The 16,818-nt window shown below is 44.4% G+C and overlaps 1 protein-coding gene across 3 annotated transcripts in view; it reads left to right on the forward strand.

Moving 5' to 3' along the window:
• The window catches only part of LOC128698240 (uncharacterized protein DKFZp434B061), a 774,041-nt gene that overhangs the window by 547,025 nt on the left and 210,198 nt on the right, over positions 1–16,818 (forward strand). For all 3 annotated transcript variants that reach the window (XM_053790405.2, XM_053790403.2, XM_070098564.1), the window contains exon 3: positions 16,502–16,630. In XM_053790405.2, the coding sequence (XP_053646380.1) occupies positions 16,502–16,630 (129 nt within the window). The remainder of the gene's footprint in view (positions 1–16,501; positions 16,631–16,818) is intronic.

Genomic DNA, 16,818 nt, shown 5'->3' on the forward strand with positions numbered 1-16,818 from the left:
TTTAAGCTTACGGAGGAACTATATATTCAGTTCCTTTGCATAAAATTTATGTACAGTGCAAATATTACACTGGGTACTTGACTGTAGGTATCTCAAAAGGATTTCCCATGAAAAATGCCATGTTATTACTGGGTAATAACATTACTACTGTTACTTCGTGTCCTGAACCTATAATGATTAATGCTTCTCCAGTGTTGGCCATAACTCGGGCAACATCCCAAGGGTTGTCTGGGGAGAATGTTGACCTATCCTTGGACGACTCCGATCTCGGAATAGCCACGTTGTTTTATGAGACACACCGGCCGGAGTCTCGTAAATCAAGTGAACAGACCCCGATCAAGCCTTCCTATTCCCAGGTTGCAGGATTCCCAGATGTCTCTGTTTCCATGCCCGAGGGACTGTCCTTCCGGGAGGAACAACGAAAGGACCCTTCTTTAAAATTCGCTTTTGAGGCAGCCATGGGTAAATCCTCTTTGGGTCATCCAGTCAAGTATGAAGTTAAAAATGATTATTTGGTATGCACTGAGACTGGTAAGGAGATAGAGGGCCGGCAATTATACGACAGGTTAGTGGTTCCAACCAAGTATAGACCTCAGATATTAAATATAGCTCATAATACGTCATTAGGAGGTCACTCAGGAATTACAAAAACCTTGTATAGAATCACAAAAGAATTTTATTGGCCAAAATTAAAGAAAGATGTGAAGAATCATATTAGGTGTTGCCGAGAATGTCAGCAAGTTGGAAAACCTGGACATTCCATTAAACCTGCACCTCTCCAACCCATACCTGCTGATGGAGAACCTTTTGCAGATTTAATTATAGATTGTGTAGGTCCACTACCTAAGTCAAAGTCTGGAAATCAGTATTTATTTACAATTATGGATAAAGTAACCAGATATCCTGAAGCGATCCCTATGCGTAGTATCAATACTAAAGCTATTCTCAAAGCTTTAACAAAATTCATTTCTTGTTTTGGCATTCCTAAAACTATACAAAGTGATCAAGGTACTAACTTCACTGCCAAAGCATTTAGGGAAGTATTAACTAGGTTAGGGATAATTCACAACTTATCCACTGCCTATCACCCTCAGTCCCAAGGCGCCTTGGAAAGATTCCACCAAACATTAAAAACAATGATGAGAAGTTTTTGCATGCACTTTCCGACAGATTGGGATGAATCTCTACCGTTGTTGCTATTCTCAGTACGAGAGACGGTGCAAGAGTCTACAGGGTATAGTCCGTTTGAGCTGATCTTTGGGCACAATGTACGAGGTCCTCTTCGGGTGCTCAAAGAAGGATGGATGGGAGAAGACGTAAGCTCAGCACTCTACAACCCGTCTTCAAGGTTGCAGGTGGCACGTGAGTTAGCCACGGCTAACCTAAAGATAGCTCAAAGTAAGATGAAACAGAGGTATGACAAAAGTGCACAATTCCGCTCCTTCCATCCAGGAGACAAGGTGTTGGTGCAGGAACCTATACCTGGCCACACCTTGAAAGCTAGATTTACGGGACCTATGCAGATAGTAAGTAGATTATCTGATTTAAATTATGTGGTAGCTCCCATTGGTAAGACCTCAAAAACAAAAACTTACCACATTAATCAAATCAAGGCCTTTTATACACCAGATAAAGTCCCAGTAATGACTCTGTCCTCTACCTCTGAGGACGACTCTGACTCTTTGCACTCTATCTCTGAAATTAATACTAAACTTTCCAATTCTGTCCTCCTCAAGGATCCTAGCCCTTTAATGGATGGATTATCTGAAATACAAGCAACCAATTTAACTGAGCTTCTACAGTCATATCCTAATATTTTTTCGGATGTGCCGAAAAAATGTACGTTAGGTTACCATGATGTAGATGTGGGAAAATCTAAACCAATTAAACTCTCCCCCTACAGAGCTAATCCTGAAAAGCAAAGGCTACTTCAGCAGGAAGTAGACTTCTTGTTAGAACATGGTTTAGTGGAGGAGTCATCTAGTCCATGGGCTTCACCGTGCATCCTAGTAAAGAAGGCTGATGGAGGGTTTCGTATGTGCACAGACTACCGTAAAGTGAACGAGGTCACAATTACAGATGCTTACCCTCTTCCTCGTCTGGATGACGTAATTGACTTTGTGGGTAAGGCTACTTTTGTGTCCAAATTAGATCTCCTTAAAGGTTACTATCAGGTACCTTTGACAGATAAGGCGAAGGAAATCTCTGCCTTCGTAATTCCAGGAGGTCATTATCAGTATACAGTTACCCCCTTCGGAATGAAAAATTCCCCCTCTTCATTCCAGAAACTCATCCATCAGGCTATTAAAGGACTTGAAGGCACGGCAGCATACCTAGATGATATTGTTGTGGTGTCTGATACTTGGGATCAACACCTACTTAGACTTAAAGCTCTGTTTGAGACCTTTAAGAATTCCCAATTAACAGTTAATTTATCTAAATCTTCCTTTGGCCAGGCCACTATCACTTTTCTAGGCCATGAAATAGGTAGTGGTAATGTTGCACCTAAACTTGCTAAAGTTCTTTCGATTAAAGATTATCCAGTTCCTCATGATAGGAAATCTCTTCAACGTTTCCTAGGCATGATAGGATTTTACAGAAGATTCTGTAAGAATTTCTCAGATATTGTAGCCCCTCTTACCTCTCTTACCAGTCATAAAGTTCCCTTTAATTGGACGTCAGATTGTAACACTGCTTTTAATAAAGCAAAAAGATTATTGTGCTCTGCACCCATTCTCCTGTCTCCAGACTTCTCCAAACCTTTTTCATTACAGGTTGATGCTTGTGAGTCTGGGGTTGGGGCGGTACTATTACAAATCGGGAACAAGGAGTTGCAGCCTGTAGCATACTTTTCAGCCAAGTTCCAGCCACATCAGAGAGCTTACTCTACCATTGAAAAAGAAGCCCTCGCGCTGGTACTGGCTTTGGAACATTTCGATGTTTATGTGGGCCAGACATCGCAGGTGGTCACAGTCTACAGTGATCACAACCCGTTAGTCTATCTCCAAGCCATGAAGAATCACAACACAAGGCTTATGCGTTGGACGCTCAGGCTGCAGCCCTACAATATCAGAATTCATTATATTGCCGGCAAAGAAAATGTGTTGGCAGACTCTTTGTCAAGAGTCTAGTTTATTATTTTATTTAGGTTAGGATGTATTTGTGGTAACCCCTTTCAAGCTCTTTTTTTTATCCCCTGATGTGGGGGTTTTTTTTAGTGAGGGGATGCGGGCTACCGTCCGCCTGTATCTTGGACCTATGCTAGCCTGTCTGACTGCTGTCTCACTCTAAGTTTAGGGTTTGGCTTTTGGTCACTAGGAAAGCTGAGCTCTATCTAAGAGTTGGATGGTGGAGAGGATAGGCGGTCCCATTATTTTGTGCCATGGCGGCACGGTTACCACTGGGAGGTGGCAGCCTAATCCTGAGCCTTCTCGGGGGTGGGGGTGTGGCATGCAAAGAGTACGTAACCTTTATTCGGCGCATGGACACACCCTCATTTACAGGCTATCTCCCCCAACCAGCGAACCAGGTTGCTAAGAGTTGATGATGGGGCCCCATCGTTCAACTAGTGACCAGGTTCTAGCCAATAAGAAGGTGGGATGGACAATCGCAGAGGTTATGTGGATACCGCTCTCCTGTCTGCCCTTGTCATTCCCACTCTAGAGCTGGTTGAAGCACGGTCTGCTATCTTGTGGCTTCTATTTCTGCCTTGCTTACCGTGGAGTGCACTATATTTATCACTGTACATAGTGTACATATTGCTGTTATAATTGGTGAAGGATAATATAAGTCTAAACTTTTTCTGCTGTGTTTATTTGCTCCCATTACACCTGGGATAACAGGCCCTTTGAAATCCTAGGATGTAATAGAGAGGAAGGAAGGAGATTTTTTTTTTTTTAGTAAGGAGAAAAGAGAGAAGACAGGAAATGGGGTAAAGAACTTGGGAACCAGAGAAGAAAGAATTTATGAGAGAACAAACTTTTATTTATTAGCAAAACTGGAAACACCAGAAGTGTGCTACTGTCCTCTTCCATATTATTATTATTATTATTATTATTATTATTATTATTATTATTATTATTACTATATGATTATTATCACTATATGATTATTATTATTATTATTATTATTATTATTATTATTATTATTATTATTATTAACGTTGAAATCTGGTGAGAAAAGGGAAAGAAGGATGGATAGAAAAGTGAGGGGTGGTGGGCCAGGGGTCAAGGTCACACCAACACCTGGAAGGGAGGGGATGGAAAGGGTAGTGGGCCAGGGGACAAGGTCACACCAACATCTGGAAGGGAAGGGATGGAAGGGGTAGTGGGCCAGGGGTCAAGGTCACACCAACACCTGGAAGGGAGGGGATGGAAGGGGTGGTGGGCCAGGGGTCAAGGTCACACCAACACCTGGAAGGGAAGGGATGGAAGGGGTAGTGGGCCAGGGGTCAAGGTCACACCAACACTTGGAAGGGAGGGGATGGAAGGGGTGGTGGGCCAGGGGTCAAGGTCACACCAACATCTGGAAGGGAGGGGATGGAAGGGGTAGTGGGCCAGGGGTCAAGGTCACACCAACACCTGGAAGGGAGGGGATGGAAGGGGTGGTGGGCCAGGGGTCAAGGTCACACCAACACCTGGAAGGGAGGGGATGGAAGGGGTAGTGGGCCAGGGCCCAAGGTCGCACCAACACCTGGAAGGGAGGGGATGGAAGGGGTAGTGGGCTAGGGGTCAAGGTCACACCAAAACCTGGAAGGGAGGGGATGGAAGAGGTAGTGGGCCAGGGGTCAAGGTCACACCAACACTTGGAAGGGAGGGGATGGAAGGGGTAGTGGGCCAGGGGTCAAGGTCACACCAACACTTGGAAGGGAGGGGATGGAAGGGGTGGTGGGCCAGGGGTCAAGGTCACACCAACACCTGGAAGGGAGGGGATGGAAGGGGTAGTGGGCCAGGGGTCAAGGTCACACCAACACTTGGAAGGGAGGGGATGGAAGGGGTGGTGGGCCAGGGGTCAAGGTCACACCAACACTTGGAATTGAGGGGATGGAAGGGGTGGTGGGCCAGGGGTCAAGGTCACACCAACACCTGGAAGGGAGGGGATGGAAGAGGTAGTGGGCTAGGGGTCAAGGTCACACCAACACCTGGAATGCAGGTAAAAGCAATATTTAGTGTGTGTGAGCATGAGAGTGACAGTCTGGTGAGCCGGTGGGAGGCTTTAGTTATATGACCAATAGCTGTAGTTATCGGGTACCTTTTCCTTTGCTATACCTTTGATGGGTTTCAAGTGTTTTCCTCCAGCAACCTGGGTATATAAAACATACGTATTTTAGCACGCCTTTCTAGAGAGTGCAGATTCAGGGCCTCAGTCTATCCTCATAGGGAAGATTTCTGATACATGGGATCATCTTTGTCATCCTCCTTTGTACGTTTTCCAGAGCATTTATAACCATTCTGTAATACGGTGACCAGAACTGAGCAGCATAGTCTAAATGAGGCCTAACCAAGGATATATAGAGTTGAAGAACAACCTGAGGACTTCTATTATTTATACTTCTAGATATGAAGCCAAGAATTCTGTTAGCTTTATTGCGAACACTAATGCACTGTTGTCTTGGTTTTAGGTTACTGCTAACCAGAACTCCTAAATCCTTTTCGCAATCAGTAGTATTAAGATCTACATTATTTAGTTTATATGTGGCATGGTTATTTAACTGTCCAACATTTAGAACTTTGCATTTGTCAATATTAAACTGCATCTGCCACTTCTCCGACCATTGCGTCAGTCTAATCAAATCATCCTGGAGTGCTCTTATGTCCTCATTAGAATGAATTGGACGGCCTATTTTGGTGTCATCAGCAAATTTGCTTATGTCGCTATTTATTCCCTCATCTATGTCGTTTATGTAAATTGTGAACATCAACGGGCCCAACACTGACCCCTGAGGAACACCGCTTGTGACGTGCCCCCATTCTGATTTCTCCCCATTTATGCAAACTCTCTGCTGTCTATTTGTCAGCCATGCCTCTACCCAGGAAAAAATTTCTCCTCCTATTCCGTGTGCCCTAAGTTTCCTCAATAGCTTCTGGTGTGGAACTCTATCGAAGGCCTTACTGAAGTCCATATACACAATATCATATTCATTACCATGATCTACCTCCTCAAACACCTTAATGAAAAAAGTAAATTCGTAAGACAGGAACGCCCCTTTGTAAAACCGTGTTGACAATCATTAATCAATCTGTGCCTGTCAAGATGGCTACGAATTGCTTCGGCAATTATTGATTCCATAAATTTTCCCACTATGGAGGTAAGGCTTATTGGTCTATAGTTCGAAGCCAAGGACCTGTCACCTGCCTTGTAAATAGGTATTACATTTGCCATTTTCCACTTATCAGGCACTATGCCAGTTTGTAGTGATATGTTAAAAAGATTAGCCAAAGGTATGCTAAGTTCCTCTTTACATTCCTTTAACACCCTTGCAAACAGTTCATCAGGACCTGTGGATTTGTTAGGTTTTAGTTTCTCTATTTGTCTGAGGACCATGTCACTAGTTACCGCAATCGTACATAGTTTATTATCATCCTGTTCTACGTAATCTATTATTTCAGGAATATCGCTAGTATTTTCCTGGGTGAAAACTGAGAGGAAGTAGGTATTTAGAATTTCACACATATCCTTATCACTGTCAGTGATCTGACCAGAGTTACTCTTCAGTGGGCCTATCTTGTCCCTAATCTTACTGCTGTATACCTGAAAGAACCCTTTTGGGTTAGTCTTCGAATCCCTTGCGACCTTAGCCTCATAATCTCTTTTTGCTTTTCTTATTCCTTTTTTTATTTCTCTCTTTAATTGAATATATTGATTTCTTAACTGCCCATCCCCTCTTTTTATACGCCTATATATGCCTCTCTTTTGACCAATGAGATGTTTTAATCTATTGTTCATCCATTTGGGATCATTTTTGTTAGATCTAATTTCCCTACTCGGAACAAAAGTTGTCTGGGCAGCTAGAACTATGCTCTGAAAAACGTCATATTGGCAACCAAGATCACCTACCTGACCTATAGTCAGGACATCCCAATTTAGCCCACCCAAGCAATTGTTCAGTCCCATGAAGTCGGCCAAGCGAAAATCTGGGACAGAGATCTGATTGCAGTTATCTGGGTAATTCCATGATATATTGAAACTAAGTGATTTGTGATCACTTTCCCCAAGCTCATCATTAACTTCAAGATTATTTAGTGAATTTTTGTTGGCAAGAACCAAGTCAAGCAGATTGTTTCCTCTAGTTGGTTCTGTCACAACCTGTTCTAAAAAGCAATCCTGAACCGCATCAAGCATATTGTTGAGTGAAGATGTTAATAAAATTATCATGATCATTGCCTCTTGTGAAAGGTAGTGTTTTTGTTGAGTATTGTTTTGTAAGGAGCGAGAATGGTGAGTATGTGACAAACTGGCATTGTAAAATACACGTGAGAGATCCAGTCTGTGTATTAGATGTTTCGCCCTGAACAGGAAGACTCATACACTTGATAAAGCTGTATTTGATCAAAACGTTTTTTAATAAAACTAGATTTGCTACGTGTTTTAAATTCGTAAATGCTGGTACATGTCCGTGTACTTGTCCCTTGCTTCACCAGGAACCAGTGTTTTTGGTAACCATTTTTGATTGCCACAAAACAACGTTACTTCCGCCTTGGGTAACCGCCCACCACTACGACCACCGGAAGTCAGGAATTAACTTTGTTTTCACGTTAAGGCTTAATTGTTTCCAGGTAAATAACTCTAGTTACGGCGCCTAATGAGCCTCTCTGTACTCGTGCTCTGAATATATAATCTCGTGTGATGTGTGTCGCACTTTGTGCTCTGATGGTGTTTCAAGAAGAAACATGAACGACAGCAACAGCCTGGCTGATTAGATCGTCAACCTGGAAGCCTGTCCTCAGGTCGAGGGTAGAGCAGCCCTCGTGATATACCTGTGACCGGTTTCCAGAGTTTTTGTCTATCATTGCAGCCCAGCCTGAGACGAGGCTTCCCTGTTGACTGCCTGTTTAACCAGGCTGTTGCGGTTGGCAACCCTCTGGCCCACATAGCCATCACAGCCTGGTTGATCTGGCACCTGACAGAAATAGTAATTTAGTTTCCTCTTAAAAACTTCAACTTGCTGGAACACTGCTGGAACTTGTTCCAGCAGTGTTTCTAATACGTGCTGCGAGCTGGTTCAGTGATGCTGGAACAGTGATGGTGACAGTGTTCTCTCACAACATCCCTGCTTTTCACTAATGTTATAATTTACTCTTCTTTCCATATCTTACATTCCAGTACGTTGTTATGGTGGTAAGTAGATTTAAGACCTGGTCCTCCAGTATCTTCCATGTATGTATTATCATGTATCTCTGTTTGGATCAGTTTCTACTCAGCAAAAAATATAGTTCACTATATTCTTCATTTTTTTTTTTGAAAGAAGCTTTCATCACTGGTGGTTTCCTGTTTACATTTTAAATTGAAGTAGCAGAAGAACCAGAAAGTGCATTCCCATTACTGGGAAACGATCACCAAAGTTTAAATTCTTTATTAGTTGTGTACTGCAGTAAACTATCTTTGTACTTTTTCCAGCTTTGATATCTCTCCTACCATGAAGGTGACAGTCATCAACCAGCAGTATTCTCTCCTACCATGAAGGTGGCAGTCATCAACCAGCAGTATTCTCTCCTACCATGAAGGTGGCAGTCATCAACCAGCAGTATTCTTTCCTACCATGAAGGTGGCAGTCATCAACCAGCAGTATTCTTTCCTACCATGAAGGTGGCAGTCATCAACCAGCAGTATTCTGTCTTATCATGAAGGTGGCAGTCATCAACCAGCAGTGTTCTCACTGAGAGAGCACGCAAGTGATTTAAATAGTGTCATCATTGATATTATTGATTCTGTTTTGAAAGGACTCATTATCCACCCGCTCATTTTTTGTCATTCACAACATTTGTGTTCTGGCTTTGTTACAAGTACTTCTAGCAGTTTGGGAGACACACAGATGATTAAACCAATTGCAAAATATGTAGCCAGCCCTATAGCCACTATGTTGAACACTATGTGTTCAATTATCCAATTATTGAGGAATATGGAGATAGTATAATTACCTCTGTGACACGTCAAGATCTCATATTAATGAAAATAAGAAACCAGACATATTAAGGAAATTACCTAAATGTGCTTGTAACAGATAAGTGAACTGTAGATGTAAATCCCGATGTACTCTTGTTAACCCCTTTGGGGCCTAATTCCTAGGCCTCTTGTGTATCCATATGCTCTTGTCCTACCCTCCACAGGATGGATATGGGGTGCACAATAAACCAGCCATTTCGGTGGAAAAATCATTATACCCAAGTCTTTTGCAGTGTCCTTTTCGTGCTGTGAGATGTTCCTCCTGTGTTTTGTATCCAGTGTTTCTTTTGAGAGCACAGGGATGTTAGGAAGTATTTCTTCAGTCATAGAGTTGTCAGGAAATGGAACAGTCTGGAGAGTGATGTAGTATGTTCAGGATCCTACATAGCTTTAAGAAAAGGTACAACAAAGCTCTTAAAGCAAGGAAAGAGTGGACCTCGTAGCGACCAGCGAATAGGCGGGTCCAGGGTCTGTGACACGACCCTTGCAACCAGGTGAGTACAGGAGGACGACCTCAGAGGACAATAGGTCACACAGGTGTTCCCACGGCTCGGTTGTCAACTTCAGTGCTGCGGTTGCCTTGAAGATATACGTATGATATACCTTTGATATATATCGAGAGTTTATTTACTCCCGCAGCCCGGTGCTGGTCGCTATGGTATCTCCTTAAGGTTAATTCGTGAGTGTTGAGGATGGTGTCTGTGGATCAGTAATGAAGTCTATGAGGCCTTTCGCTTGTGAAGACAACATCAGTGTTGCAGAACAAACCTTTATTGAAACAATGTTTTGCTTCATGTAGAGCTTTATTTAATCATGAATCAAGCTCTGCACAGAGCGAAACGTTGCCACAAAGGTAACTCTTCAGTGTGTGTCTTTATCCACCGGTGTCTGCAGCACCACATTTGCATACAAGGCTTTTCTTTTATTGTAGTTGTAGCAACTCTCACGCTAAGTCTCGTTTCTGGAGCAGGACCTCAAGTACCTTCCACGTAAATATAATCAACTTTCTTTCTCTCTCTCTCTCTCTCTCTCTCTCTCTCTCTCTCTCTCTCTCTCTCTCTCTTTATCTATATCTATCTGTCTATCTATCTATCTATATCTCTTTCCTCTGCTCCAGCGAATACATATTTAGGATTTTCTGGCGATCTCAGTACTTAAATGCTGTAGTTGTACCGTAAACAATGTGTGTTCCAGCGGTGATACCTTCCCTGTCCTCAACGGGGCCGTCAACACTCAACAATTCTTCAAACACAAATTTTGTTTTGGTGTAATACTCCAAAAAGTTCGCCGACCTCTGCGTTACATAGTCCTGTCATTCTATTTGGTAGGTAGATAAGTGGGAAATTAGGTGGGTAAGTAGGTAGGTAGGTAGGAAGGTAAACTAAATTAACTTCACCTACACATTCCTGCTTGTCTCTTTAGAAAGTTAAGTTACTAAATACTGAACTTTTTTTTTTTTAAATTTTGATAATTCTGGATATTTTTAGCAGCACTCATTGATATAGTTGAGAGGCGAGTTCGGTGCTTCATGCAGCCAGGGAAGGCGAGTTCGGTGCTTCATGCAGCCAGGGAAGGCGAGTTCGGTGCTTCATGCAGCCAGGGAAGGCGAGTCCGGTGCTTCATGCAGCCAGGGAAGGCGAGTTCGGTGCTTCATGCAGCCAGGGGAGGCGAGTCCGGTGCTTCATGCAGCCAGGGGAGGCGAGTCCGGTGCTTCATGCAGCCAGGGGAGGCGAGTCCGGTGCTTCATGCAGCCAGGGGAGGCGAGTCCGGTGCTTCATGCAGCCAGGGGAGGCGAGTCCGGTGCTTCATGCAGCCAGGGGAGGCCAGTCCGGTGCTTCATGCAGCCAGGGGAGGCCAGTCCGGTGCTTCATGCAGCCAGGGGAGGCGAGTCCGGTGCTTCATGCAGCCAGGGGAGGCGAGTCCAGTGCTTGATGCATCCAGGGGAGGCGAGTCCGGTGCTTCATGCAGCCAGGGGAGGCGAGTCCGGTGCTTCATGCAGCCAGGGGAGGCCAGTCCGGTGCTTCATGCAGCCAGGGGAGGCGAGTCCGGTGCTTCATGCAGCCAGGGGAGGCGAGTTCGGTGCTTCCTGCAGCCAGGGGAGGCGAGTCCGGTGCTTCATGCAGCCAGGGGAGGCGAGTTCGGTGCTTCATGCAGCCAGGGGAGGCGAGTTCGGTGCTTCATGCAGCCAGGGGAGGCGAGTTCGGTGCTTCATGCAGCCAGGGGAGGCCAGTCCGGTGCTTCATGCAGCCAGGGGAGGCGAGTTCGGTGCTTCATGCAGCCAGGGGAGGCGAGTTCGGTGCTTCATGCAGCCAGGGGAGGCCAGTCCGGTGCTTCATGCAGCCAGGGGAGGCGAGTTCGGTGCTTCATGCAGCCAGGGGAGGCGAGTTCGGTGCTTCATGCAGCCAGGGGAGGCCAGTCCGGTGCTTCATGCAGCCAGGGGAGGCGAGTTCGGTGTTTCATGCAGCCAGGGGAGGCGAGTTCGGTGCTTCATGCAGCCAGGGGAGGCCAGTCCGGTGCTTCATGCAGCCAGGGGAGGCGAGTCCGGTGCTTCATGCAGCCAGGGGAGGCGAGTCCGGTGCTTCATGCAGCCAGGGGAGGCGAGTCCGGTGCTTCATGCAGCCAGGGGAGGCGAGTCCGGTGCTTCATGCAGCCAGGGGAGGCGAGTCCGGTGCTTCATGCAGCCAGGGGAGGCCAGTCCGGTGCTTCATGCAGCCAGGGGAGGCGAGTCCGGTGCTTCATGCAGCCAGGGGAGGCGAGTCCGGTGCTTCATGCAGCCAGGGGAGGCGAGTCCGGTGCTTCATGCAGCCAGGGGAGGCCAGTCCGGTGCTTCATGCAGCCAGGGGAGGCGAGTCCGGTGCTTCATGCAGCCAGGGGAGGCGAGTCCGGTGCTTCATGCAGCCAGGGGAGGCGAGTCCGGTGCTTCATGCAGCCAGGGGAGGCGAGTCCGGTGCTTCATGCAGCCAGTCCGGTGCTTCATGGAGTCCGGTGCTTCATGCAGCCAGGGGAGGCGAGTCCGGTGCTTCATGCAGCCAGGGGAGGCGAGTCCGGTGCTTCATGCAGCCAGGGGAGGCGAGTCCGGTGCTTCATGCAGCCAGGGGAGGCGAGTCCGGTGCTTCATGCAGCCAGGGGCACCTGAATATGAATATTGAAAACATTCTGAATAGTCATTTAAAGCGGAATGAAAAACATACCAACCATTCCTCAAACATGGCCTTTGTTTTCACATGTATAAAAAAAAAATATTTTTTTTAGGTTAGATTAGGGGAAACAGGAGCTAAAAATTATCCAAGGGATGACTCCCTCAGAGAGGAAGATGTCACGTTCAAATAATGTTATTATCACAACTGCAAGATAAATAATATAATGGATAACTAGAACCTTCATAACTCTATTGCTGAATCTCTGGTCCCAACCTCTGGAACTGGTCTGTTTTTTCTGGCCACGGGGACGGTGACACCCCAAATCGTATCCTGATAGATAGACCGTGGTGATGTGTTGCACATTGGTGTTGCAAATGTTGCTGGGCGATAGTATACGAAGAGTGAGAAATATGGTAGAAAGATGAGAGAGATGGGGATAGGGAGGAGATAGAATGAGGAAGAGGTAATGAATGAAGAGTGACAGAATGACGGAAAGGGAGAGAGAGAGAGAGAGAATAAAGATAGATGGAGTGAAATTGAGATGAACTGAGGGAGATTGTGAGATAAATGGTGTGACAAGAGAGAGAGAGAGACGATTTCATAACAATAAAAATACTTGTATGTCTCAATACAATAAAAAATGCTTTCAAGTGAGCTGATGTAGGTAACAGCTCTTAGCTTGTCAATAAAGTTAGGAATCCTTAACCTGTAAATAGCTTGTCAATAAAGCTAGGGATCCTTAACCTTATCAAACCCTGTGTGTAAAAAAAAAAGAGAATGAACGAGAAATGAAGACACAGCGAGGGAGAGAGATGTTAAGAGTAAAAAAGAATAGTGTTGATAAAGCACTTACTGAAAGCTGAGAAAATATCCCCAATAAACCCAGCTGACTTAATCAAACTTTTTAATGACTCTGGCAGCAGGTAAACATCGTCTTGAACAATATCCTCTTAAGAAATGTTACGGAGCCCATCAGTTTCAGGATTTTGAGCGGAAATTATTACATAAAAGCTGGAAATACCCAGAAATGGAATAATATACATCCACAATATATACAAAGTCCCATGTCATCCCAAGCCGGCGTTACCCACCATGTAAGAGAATGCTATTAAAGGTTGAATATCTGCTAAGTATAAGCCAGCCTAATCTTACAACAGCAGAAATCTTACGAAATATATCTGGAAATAAAAAGAAATCTTACGTAATATCCGAAAATAAAATCAAGAGATCTTACGAAATATCTGTAAAAAATAAAAAAATCACGAAATATCTTGAAATAAAAGAAAATGTTTAAAATAGCAAAAGCCTCCCATGATAGTAGACTGCATGAACTGTGTCATTACAGACGAGAACATCATCACTGCATGATGTACCATTGTATTCGACGCTAGGCTTCTCCAAGCACCACCGAGAACCATATCACCAATAATCTCTTACTTAAATAAATTGCAAAAGCAATTTCGTAAGAGGAAATCTCTCGTCTAAGTTCCATTCAACAAATTTAATAAATTGTGTTACTGATGGATGTAAAGTAGAGATTACTGGCTGACTGTATCTGTCTGTTGTTGTGTGTCAGATCACTGGCTGACTGTATCTGTCTGTTGTTGTGTGTCAGATCACTGGCTGACTGTATCTGTCTGTTGTTGTGTGTCAGATCACTGGCTGACTGTATCTGTCTGTTGTGTGTCAGATCACTGGCAGACTGTATCTGTCTGTTGTTGTGTGTCAGATCACTGGCTGACTGTATCTGTCTGTTGTTGTGTGTCAGATCACTGGCTGACTGTATCTGTCTGTTGTTGTGTGTCAGATCACTGGCTGACTGTATCTGTCTGTTGTTGTGTGTCAGATCACTGGCTGACTGTATCTGTCTGTTGTTGTGTGTCAGATCACTGGCTGACTGTATCTGTCTGTTGTTGTGTGTCAGATCACTGGCTGACTGTATCTGTCTGTTGTTGTGTGTCAGATCACTGGCTGACTGTATCTGTTGTTGTGTGTCAGATCACTGGCAGACTGTATCTGTTGTGTGTCAGATCACTGGCAGACTGTATCTGTTGTGTGTCAGATCACTGGCAGACTGTATCTGTTGTTGTGTGTTAGATCACTGGCAGACTGTATCTGTTGTGTGTCAGATCACTGGCAGACTGTATCTGTTGTGTGTCAGATCACTGGCAGACTGTATCTGTTGTTGTGTGTTAGATCACTGGCAGACTGTATCTGTTGTTGTGTGTCAGATCACTGGCAGACTGTATCTGTTGTTGTGTGTCAGATCACTGGCAGACTGTATCTGTTGTTGTGTGTTAGATCACTGGCTGACTGTATCTGTCTGTTGTTGTGTGTCAGATCACTGGCAGACTGTATCTGTCTGTTGTTGTGTGTCAGATCACTGGCTGACTGTATCTGTCTGTTGTTGTGTGTCAGATCACTGGCTGACTGTATCTGTTGTTGTGTGTCAGATCACTGGCAGACTGTATCTGTTGTTGTGTGTCAGATCACTGGCAGACTGTATCTGTTGTGTGTTAGATCACTGGCAGACTGTATCTGTTGTTGTGTGTCAGATCACTGGCAGACTGTATCTGTTGTTGTGTGTCAGATCACTGGCAGACTGTATCTGTTGTTGTGTGTTAGATCACTGGCTGACTGTATCTGTCTGTTGTTGTGTGTCAGATCACTGGCAGACTGTATCTGTCTGTTGTTGTGTGTCAGATCACTGGCTGACTGTATCTGTCTGTTGTTGTGTCAGATCACTGGCTGACTGTATCTGTCTGTTGTTGTGTGTCAGATCACTGGCAGACTGTATCTGTCTGTTGTTGTGTGTCAGATCACTGGCTGACTGTATCTGTTGTTGTGTGTCAGATCACTGGCAGACTGTATCTGTTGTTGTGTGTCAGATCACTGGCAGACTGTATCTGTTGTTGTGTGTCAGATCACTGGCAGACTGTATCTGTTGTGTGTCAGATCACTGGCAGACTGTATCTGTTGTTGTGTGTTAGATCACTGGCAGACTGTATCTGTTGTTGTGTGTCAGATCACTGGCAGACTGTATCTGTTGTTGTGTGTCAGATCACTGGCAGACTGTATCTGTTGTTGTGTGTCAGATCACTGGCACACTGTATATGTTGTTGTGTGTCAGATCACTGGCAGACTGTATCTGTTGTTGTGTGTCAGATCACTGGCAGACTGTATCTGTTGTTGTGTGGCAGATCACTGGCAGACTGTATCTGTTGTTGTGTGTCAGATCACTGGCAGACTGTATCTGTTGTTGTGTGTCAGATCACTGGCAGACTGTATCTGTTGTTGTGTGTCAGATCACTGGCACACTGTATCTGTTGTTGTGTATCAGATCACTGGCACACTGTATCTGTTGTTGTGTGTCAGATCACTGGCAGACTGTATCTGTTGTTGTGTGTCAGATCACTGGCACACTGTATCTGTTGTTGTGTGTCAGATCACTGGCAGACTGTATCTGTTGTTGTGTGTCAGATCACTGGCAGACTGTATCTGTTGTTGTGTGTCAGATCACTGGCACACTGTATCTGTTGTTGTGTGTCAGATCACTGGCAGACTGTATCTGTTGTGTGTCAGATCACTGGCAGACTGTATCTGTTGTTGTGTGTCAGATCACTGGCAGACTGTATCTGTTGTGTGTCAGATCACTGGCAGACTGTATCTGTTGTGTGTCAGATCACTGGCAGACTGTATCTGTTGTTGTGTGTCAGATCACTGGCAGACTGTATCTGTTGTTGTGTGTCAGATCACTGGCAGACTGTATCTGTTGTTGTGTGTCAGATCACTGGCAGACTGTATCTGTTGTTGTGTGTCAGATCACTGGCAGACTGTATCTGTTGTTGTGTGTCAGATCACTGGCAGACTACATCTGTTCTTGTCATTGTGTGGAGCAGTTTTACCATTTGACTGTTATTAGAGGATGTATATATATATATATATATATATATATATATATATATATATATATATATATATATATATATATATATATATATATATATATATATGTATATATATATATATATATATATATATATATATATATATATATATATATATATATATATATATATATATATATATATATATATAGTGTATGTATGCCTGTGTTTAGTAAAATACCTTTGCATGTGAGTAGAAGATTAATTTGTAAGAGTGTGTTGGTAATAATGTTCGTGTTGATGTGTCGGCAGAGTGTCGTTTGGGTCGAGCAAGGGGTCGATGGTGGAGACTCTTATCTACGACTCCCCCGTCGCTGAGGAGGAGAGAATACCTGAAGAAGAGACACCTACCTTCAGAGATCCTGTCTCCCAAATGTTCGGGTAAGTACCCCCTTACTGCTTTCTTACGTGGTTGGAATAATGTAGGGTACAGTACCATGGTTGGACTAATGTCACAATACCGTATTTGCAACAGTGTCACAGTGCTGTGGTTGCAACAGCATAACTCAGTACCGTAGTTGGAACACTCACAATACCATGGTTGGAACGGTACAAGGCACATTACCGTG

Source organism: Cherax quadricarinatus, chromosome 63, assembly GCF_038502225.1.
Source record: "Cherax quadricarinatus isolate ZL_2023a chromosome 63, ASM3850222v1, whole genome shotgun sequence".
NCBI lineage: Eukaryota > Metazoa > Arthropoda > Malacostraca > Decapoda > Parastacidae > Cherax > Cherax quadricarinatus.